Source organism: Phaeoacremonium minimum, assembly GCF_000392275.1.
Source record: "Phaeoacremonium minimum UCRPA7 unplaced genomic scaffold PA7_03_scaffold_493, whole genome shotgun sequence".
In the NCBI taxonomy this organism is placed as follows: Eukaryota; Fungi; Ascomycota; class Sordariomycetes; order Togniniales; family Togniniaceae; genus Phaeoacremonium; species Phaeoacremonium minimum.
The window spans coordinates 1-8,117 of NW_006921395.1; the positions used below are offsets into that span (position 1 = coordinate 1).

General features: G+C 52.1%; 2 protein-coding genes across 2 annotated transcripts; one reads left to right on the forward strand and one right to left on the reverse strand.

Annotated features, from left to right (window-relative positions):
• Window positions 1–2,276: 2,276 nt before the first annotated feature.
• UCRPA7_6735 (putative heavy metal tolerance protein) lies at window positions 2,277–3,699 on the forward strand (the record flags this gene model as incomplete). Its single annotated transcript, XM_007919278.1, has 4 exons — window positions 2,277–2,727; window positions 2,932–3,349; window positions 3,406–3,535; window positions 3,664–3,699. 4 exons carry the CDS (start codon window positions 2,277–2,279, stop codon window positions 3,697–3,699), a joined length of 1,035 nt encoding a protein of 344 aa, XP_007917469.1.
• A 2,064-nt stretch (window positions 3,700–5,763) lies between these two features.
• UCRPA7_6736 (putative sphingosine n-acyltransferase lac1 protein) lies at window positions 5,764–7,257 on the reverse strand (the record flags this gene model as incomplete). Its single annotated transcript, XM_007919273.1, has 2 exons — window positions 5,764–6,240; window positions 6,343–7,257. The coding sequence occupies 2 exons, from the start codon at window positions 7,255–7,257 to the stop codon at window positions 5,764–5,766; spliced, it is 1,392 nt and encodes a 463-aa protein (XP_007917464.1).
• Between the last annotated feature and the right edge of the window lie 860 nt (window positions 7,258–8,117).

The following is an 8,117-nucleotide window of genomic DNA, read 5'->3' on the forward strand; positions in this document are numbered from 1 at the left end:
TACTTACCTACCTACCTACTTACTTACTTACTTACTTACTCCTTACTCCTTCTCGACCTCGACCTCCTCCTCCTCCTCACACACGTTGTCCCCTCACATTCGTTTTTCTCCCAAGAGTTGTCCAGTTTCTTCTTCACAAAACTGGACAATTCCCCCGCCGTCCTCCTCCCTCCCTCCTTCCCCTTTGCCAGGGTGTGGGTGACCTTGCACAAAGCTCACACTGATTCCCTCATCGGCCTCTCTTTGGAAGGACTGATTGTTTGTCCGTCCGTCTGTCTTTGAGTATTCAGCTGACCGACTGACTGACTGACCATCGCCGCTTCATCCCAGCAGCTGCACTCAACTGAGTGCATTGCATTACTCCTCTGCACTGCACTGCCCAGAAGCTTATTGGGAGGCGGCGTGAGCGAGCTGGGAGCAAGTAATTGTCTTTGCCACTGTGCTGGGTACGCTTGTCACCTGCCCCACCATCGGTAATTCTCGAGCGTGCTAACCGGCGGCAAGCTCAACACGAGATCACTCACTGATTACCACGGCCAGCTTTTCGCGCCAATGCTCTCCATGTGGTGATCCTTTGCACATCTGCCTGCGTAAGTCGATTGCTGTTGCTCCCTTGCCATCATTCTTCAACCCCGCCAAACCCTCCCCTCCAGCTCAGACCGCCATGTCTCTCCTATCTCCTCCCGCCTCTAACCCTTCATAGCTCCGTCGAACATGGCGCAGCCATTTCTCTCCAGGCTGGCGATTGTGAGTCCTCAGAGCCTGGCTGAGACCGTCTTGTCCTACGCCCAAGTAGCGTATCCCTTTGTGCTTCTGGTCGCATTCGGGATAACCCTGGGTTTCCACAGCATCTTGGCATCAAGCGGCCAGGAGGATGCTGTTCGACCTGATGTGACCGGCCCTGGTGGCCGTCCTCTTCCCGTGACCAAGAAGAGAAAGTCCTCGGTGGCAAACACGCGAGCAGTTGCTATCTCGAAGACTGCCAGGCATGTGTTCCAGTACGGAACAGCGGCTGTTGTGATATCATTCCTCGCCAACGGTGTCAACATCTGTCTTCATGCTACCGCAGGGGGCTGGTGGTGCAGTGATGAACAGATAGTAGGTTTTGGGCTCTTCCCTTAGCTGTTTTCATGTCGTACCTATGATGAGCTAACCTGTTTTTTTTAAAGGTATACGTGCTCGGCGGTCTGTTCTTGTGGTTGTTCTTGGTGATCACGCTTGTTCACTGGAAGGACAGCCCAAGTGTTGTCCATTTTGTGATGTGGTCATTAGGGTTTGTAGGAGATGGTATTGTACTCCTAGCATCGCACCTTACCTTCAAGGGCCCGCACTCTGTCATGGAGGATGCAGCTGCTGAGGAGGCTATCATTCGATATGGGCCAAGCAAGTGGGACAACGCCGACCTCGTCATTGAGGTTGTACGGCTCGTGTTTCTGCTTGGGATGGTGCTGCTGTACACCTTGCTGAAGATTGGGACCTCGTATCACCGCCGCGAGCTCAAGGAGGAAGATCGGGAATCCGGTCACTCGATAAACGGCGAAACGAGCCCACTACTACATACTAACGGAAACGGAAACGGCTATCACACTTCTCCGCAGCAGCGAAGAAGTAATAACCGCACCGACTTCAGTAATTCTAATGGCACGGCCGAAGGTGGCGGCCCTCTTCGGGATGATCACGCAGCATTCTATCGGCCTGAAAAGCTACCGCATAAAACTTGGTGGGAATATCTTCGGGGATACTCCGTATTCTTCCCATACTTGTGGCCCTCTGGACAGCCGCCCTTGCAAATTAGGGTCCTCATCGCGTTCACCGTGGTGATCTTTCAACGCGCTGTCAATGTTTTAGTGCCGTACGCTCTCGGACTGGTAGTTCAAGCCCTCGCACTGGCTGTCTCCAGCGGCACCTTTGCCGTACCGTCTTCGCAACTGGTCTTTTTCTTGGCCCTGAAGGCATTACAGGGCGAGTCTGGACTTCTCGGGTGCTGGAGGAACACTCTGTGGGTTCCTGTGCAGCAATACTCGTACCGGGTTCTCGCGACAGCAGCCTTCGAGCACGTTCACTCCCTCTCGCTCGATTTTCATCTTGGAAAACGAACCGGAGAGGTTCTGTCTGCCATGAGCAAAGGAACCTACATCAATCAATTTCTGGAGCAGATGACTTTTCAAGTAACCCCCATGCTTATGGATTTGATCATTGCGATCTTCGTCTTCGGATTTAATTTCAGTGCAGTCTACGCCCTTTTTGCCACAATCATAACATTTTCATATCTTACTATGACTATCAATATGGCTGCGACCAGGGCTGATGACCGAAGGCTTATGGTGAACTGCGATCGCGAAGAAGAGGCGATTAAGAACGAGTCTATTTCATCCTATGAGACAGTCAAGTATTTCAACGCTGAGAAGTACGAACTGGAGCGGTATGTCGACGCTATCAAGGCATATCAGAAAGCAGAGTACAAGGTGACATGGGGTATGAACATGATGAACATCTGCCAAGCCCTGGTTTTCCAAACCGGCCTTCTGGCAATCATGACCCTTGCAGCATACGAAGTTGCCCACGGCAAAAGGGATGTCGGTGACTTTGTCACAATTACGACATACATGAACCAGCTCCAAGGACCTCTTAACTTCTTTGGCACGTTCTATCGCACAGTTCAACAAGCCTTGGTGTCGGGAGAACGACTACTTGAGCTTTTCAAGGTTAAACCAACTGTGGTTGATCGTCCAAACGTACCTCCTTTACAGACTTGTAGCGGGAGAATCCGCTGGAATCGCGTCAGATTTTGGTATGACAAACGCAAGCCCGCGCTGAATGACTTGACTTTCGAGTGTGCCCCAGGCACCACCACAGCATTCGTTGGGGAGTCAGGCGGCGGCAAGTCAACGATATTTCGATTAATGTTTCGGTACTACAACTGTCACTCAGGGGTTATCGAGATAGATGGGCATGATGTCAAGGACGTCACTATCGACTCAGTTCGTCGTCATATTGGTGTTGTACCCCAAGACACTGCACTTTTCAACGAGTCCTTGATGTATAACCTCAAATATGGCAACCCAAGCGTGTCAGATGAAGAGGTATATGAGGCTTGTCGAGCAGCCAGTATTCATGATCGCATCCTGTCCTTCCAAGATGGTTATGACACTAAAGTCGGGGAACGTGGATTACGGCTAAGTGGTGGTGAGAAACAACGTGTAGCGATCGCTCGAACCATGCTCAAGAAGCCTAAAATCATCATGCTTGATGAGGCAACATCTGCGCTGGACAGTGAGACTGAACAACAAATCCAGTCTGAGCTTATCACTGGCCAGTTGGGCAATGACCGGACACTATTGATTATTGCGTATGTCTAAGCCGCACAATCAATCGAAATCATGAGAGCTAACTAACTCATAATAGTCACCGATTGTCTACGATAACACACGCGGATCAGATTATCGTCCTCCATGCTGGTGAAATTGTCGAGCGCGGAACTCACAGTGAGCTACTCGCTGCAGGCGGCAAATACGCCTCTATGTGGGAGAAGCAAGTGCGCGCGGAACGAGCAGCCGAAGAAGCGCGTGTTGCAACTCGAGTCGCAGCAAAGCTCCTTCGACAAGCTCGCCTCAGCCATAGTCAAGGAGGCCATGACGAATACCCATCTGATGGCGATAATAGCATCTCGTCTTCGGTGATCCTTCAGAGCATGCCTAGTACACCACCTGCGGATCCTGTTGAGCCTCGCGACGATTCGACCGCTTCTAACCGCAACGCGATATAAGCTCTAACAGGGGATGCTGTCGTTCATGCACATTCACATTTTTCGTCTCACCTCAGTCTTACCACCCGTTTTCCCGCGAATCCCTGTTCGCTTATGCACAACCTCAGCCCTACAAATTCGAGCGCTTCCCTAGCGGCCGACTGGTCGACACTACAATCAGCGCTTCGACACCCCCCTTAATGATCAATAATTTCAATAATTTTTCTTTCTCACGTTTTTCTATAGATGGGGTTATCATCAAAGGATCGATTCCCATTGTCGTCTTTCTTTACGCGGAATGAATGACGACAGGTAACGTGAGCACCAAGACTCACGTAGCATAGGTTGGCGTTATGAAGTCGACGACCATCAAAATGCGAAAAGGCTGAAAGGCGGCCTTTCTATTTTTGCATTGCTGGCGTCAACGGTTCACGATGTGCTTAATGGGTGCGTTTAAATTTTTTTTTTTTTTTTGTTTTGGCAGCGTCTCAGAGCGGTATATTCTGCTTTGCTGAGCGTCAAGTTTACATTTGAAAATTCCCAGAGGAAGATCATGATGATTCCCGGCGGTAGAGCCAGTTGTTGTTCTTGTCAGTTTCTTGTTGTCTTCTTCGTCTTGCTGCTTTTGGCGTCACAAACTCGGCCGGTCCCTTTAATAATCTCGTCTCTTTATGGGGATGTCTGGTCTGGGGAGTTGTTCTACATCGCGATTGCGGCAAATGGTCCTTCTTACAAGAGAGCTTCGGAGCTTCCCACAGGAAAAGAGAATCTTGAGGCAGAGAAATACACTATATCACGAGAGAGAAGAGTGGAGTTGTGAAAAAGATGAACAAGGCATAGGGAAGCGAGTGTGTACTATTGCTCAGATAGACGATGATAACGACGATGATAGATCGTCCGGACCTCCCGACGGTTGAGGACGAGAGCGGGACAAAATACAGCTTTGGTTTCAGGATTCCGGTTTCTCAACTTTTGACAGTGTGAAAGGTCCCTTAAGGTGCTGGTGATCTTGCCAATGAGTAAGTAGACTTGATGAAGAGACGATGGCGCATCGTGGATCAGATGCCTTCTTGTATTAAAATGACTATTTCAAGTATGACACGAAGAAACATGCAAATAGACGAGAGCACCAGTTCAGTCCGCAGGATGAACTAGCCTGCTCTCGTCCGTCCTGTCCAAAAAGCGAGAGGTTGGACGAAGGCCATCTGTCCCCTCTCTCTCCCCCTGTCTCTCATACACACATTCACACACACCTTTCACCCACCATCCACCGACCACCTCATCTCATGGCCATATATATGTAAATATATGCCACAAGCGACCGCCACGGAGGAAACTCGTAATAACGTTCGAGCCCCATTCATCTCCGTATGCATGCATGCAAGTAGAAAATATCAAAAAACAAAGGTACAAAGCGAGTGTAAGCAGCGACTCCGGCCGGACCGCAACCCTTCCTTCCCCCAGACCGCCCCTATTTGATCCAGAAAAGTTACACCAGACCAGATGGATGTATGATTGTTTGTTCGCTGCGCCCCTCCCCTCCCTTAACCGACAAGCTCTTTTATATATGTGGTCGCTCGATTGTTTGTTACTTATTTTGAATAGCTGCCAAGCGAGTGAATATGCTGCCCATTATGCCGTAAACACCTCTGCCATGATTTATTATTAGTTTGAAGCTGCTCGCCAGCTCAGCTGGGCGGGTGTTCTTTTCAAGCCCGCCGCTGCTGGTCGGCGCGCTTCAGGTTCGTCGTTTCTTCTTTCACCGCCTTGCTGCCCTGTCTTGACTTCCGAGACGAGGAAATCGCGGTTTTGCTGGGTTTAAAAGGGTTGTTGTTACAAAAAAGTTGTCAGTCTCCGTTTGTGTATACCGAGAGACGACGTGGTTCAGAGCGAACGAAGAGAAATTTGGTAGTTTTCACACAATGATGGCCCCACGCACACGTGGAGCAGGCCACACGTTGCTGCTCCCGGAGCCAAGAGCGCCGAAAAGTCAAGAGGCGAGACATAGACGGCCATCTTTATCTCCTCTTGGCTGAGCCATTGGCGGCCCTCGTCTTGCCATTGGCATTGGCAGCGCCGTTGGCCACGGCGTGGCCGTTGGTCGCCTCGGGCGCCTTCTCCTCGAGGAGGGGCGCCTTCTCGATCGGCGCCGCGACCTCCTCCTCCTCCTCGGTGTCGTCGGCGTCGCTGCGGTCGTCCTCCTGGATGTTCATGAAAGCCATGCGGTAGGCGATGCGGATGATGTAGAAGAGCCAGATGAGGTTGAGGATCTGCAGCGAGGCGAGCAGGACGAGGGTGATGACGAAGCTGATCCAGCACTTGTACTGCTCCGTCTCCCAGTTGAGCTCGTAGGGCCCGACCGTCTTGAACTCGGTGAAGAGCGACCAGATGATGCGCAGGTTGAGGTAGTGGCGCAGGTAGATCCAGGCGTTCATGAAGATGAAGAAGTAGGGCGGCGTCAGCCAGTGGTCGACGTAGTTGAGGGACTTGGAGGTCTGTTCCGGAGAATGAGGTTTAGCAGGGGTCTCAATAGGTTAGCGGTAAGGAGGAGGACTTGCCGCGAGGAAGAAATCACTGATATCATGGGTAATGTATACAGCCAGACCCATATACGTGAAGTGGAAGCGGTAGCTGAGGGCAATCAGCGCCAGACTGACAATGTGGTGCAGAATCAGCTCCTTGAAGTCCTTGCGGGGCTTCTCCATGCCGAGAACCAGCACGATGGCCTGTTGGGCCCAGTATGCGCCCTGGAAGAGGTAGTAGAACTTGAAGTAGGCCTCGTGCGTCTTATGGGGAAAGCCCTCGTACATGCCGGCGGTGTTGAAGTACCAGACCGGAGTCCGGCTCATGACATACATCCCAGCGGGGCCAAGGAACATGAAGTAGATGGCTGTGTACATCTGCTCCATGAACCGTGCCTGCTTGCCGCGGGACTTGATGCCGGCGTAGTGTGCTAGCGGGCGGAGCATCTCCTGCATGATGAACTCGCGGGTGAAGGAGAGCACGACGATATAGAAGGTCACAAAGGCGACGTCCCAGGGGCCCTTGCCATACTGGGGGAGGGTGCCAGGCGCGGAGCCAGCGGGGATAGGCAGTTCGTAGGACAGGAAGATGAAGCGGTGGATCGGATTCAACTCGGTCGGGTTGATGGCGTAGAGGCTCAGGAAGCCAAAGAGGATGATGAGGGGCAGCACCCAGGTATGCTTGAGGGCAAAGCGCTTGGCCTTGCGCATCAGGCTGCGGGTCTTGCGGCGCTTGGAGAAGCGTTTCGAGGACGTCGCATCGCCGGCCTTGGAGTCCTTGGAGTGTGAATGGCCGCCATGAGCAGCGTTGAGATGCGCCAGGCTCGTGGCCAGGCCAGGGGCGCCGGTATCTCCCCTAGGGTCGCCGCCGAGGCTGCTCGACTTCCTCCGTCGCTGGCGCGCGACATTGTCGGTCTGGGCTGAGTGCAGCTGGTCGGCGGCGGTGCTGATAAGCGGGAAGGGCTCCGAGGATGATTTCTTTTCGGGCATGGTGGGCCGTATATGTGTGTTTCGTCTGGACTTGTCGGACAGAGTGTGAGGACAGGCTCGCGGAGACTCGAAAGGGGGTTAAAGAGGGGGTCTCTGCGCGACACGGGTGGTCTACAATGTCATACAGTCGGGAGAGTAAGCGCAATCTCGACCGTATTGTTCTCCTTGTTGTAGCGGGGCGTGGCACGAGGTTGTCGCCAGTGGGGGTCGTCAAGGACAACAATAACACCAACGAGGAGAAGAATGAAGGAAGACAAAGTGAAAAGAGAAGCAATTCGGGGGTGGTAATTGATTGTCAGGAGGCACAGAATTTGAAGAAAGAGGGTCCTCGAGGATGTCAGCCGTCAGTCGGTCGATCGGTCGAAAGAAGGAGGAGAAGGAGTACGACGAGGACTCGAGCAGGAGGTTGTCGTGCAATTTCCCCCCCAGGCTCAAATTAATTGAAGGTTTCCAATCGGCCTAGTCGGGTACCCCTGGGCCGGTTCCCTAGCTTTCCCTACCTTGGCTTCTTAGGCTGGGAATCTGGTCGACTTTTTTTTCTGCCGGGCGTCCTTTTTTTGTCTTGTTTGACAAACTCCACTCGACTGACTGACTGCTGTGCCGTCTGCGCGGGTCCTTTGCACTCACTCGCTTGTTGCTGTGCTTATGGATTTTGGTTGTGTATGGGTTTTGCTAGGATTGGAATTCGCTCTCCGCGGGAAGGTTAAATTAAGACATTGCTGTCTTACACAATCCAGTACATTGCACTCCTCACACCAAGATCAACACCGGACAGATGCTCAAGATGTGAGGGAATCACCACACTAGACTAGCCAAACTGCTCTATACTCAGCGAGATGCATGCATGCATCGAAACCATC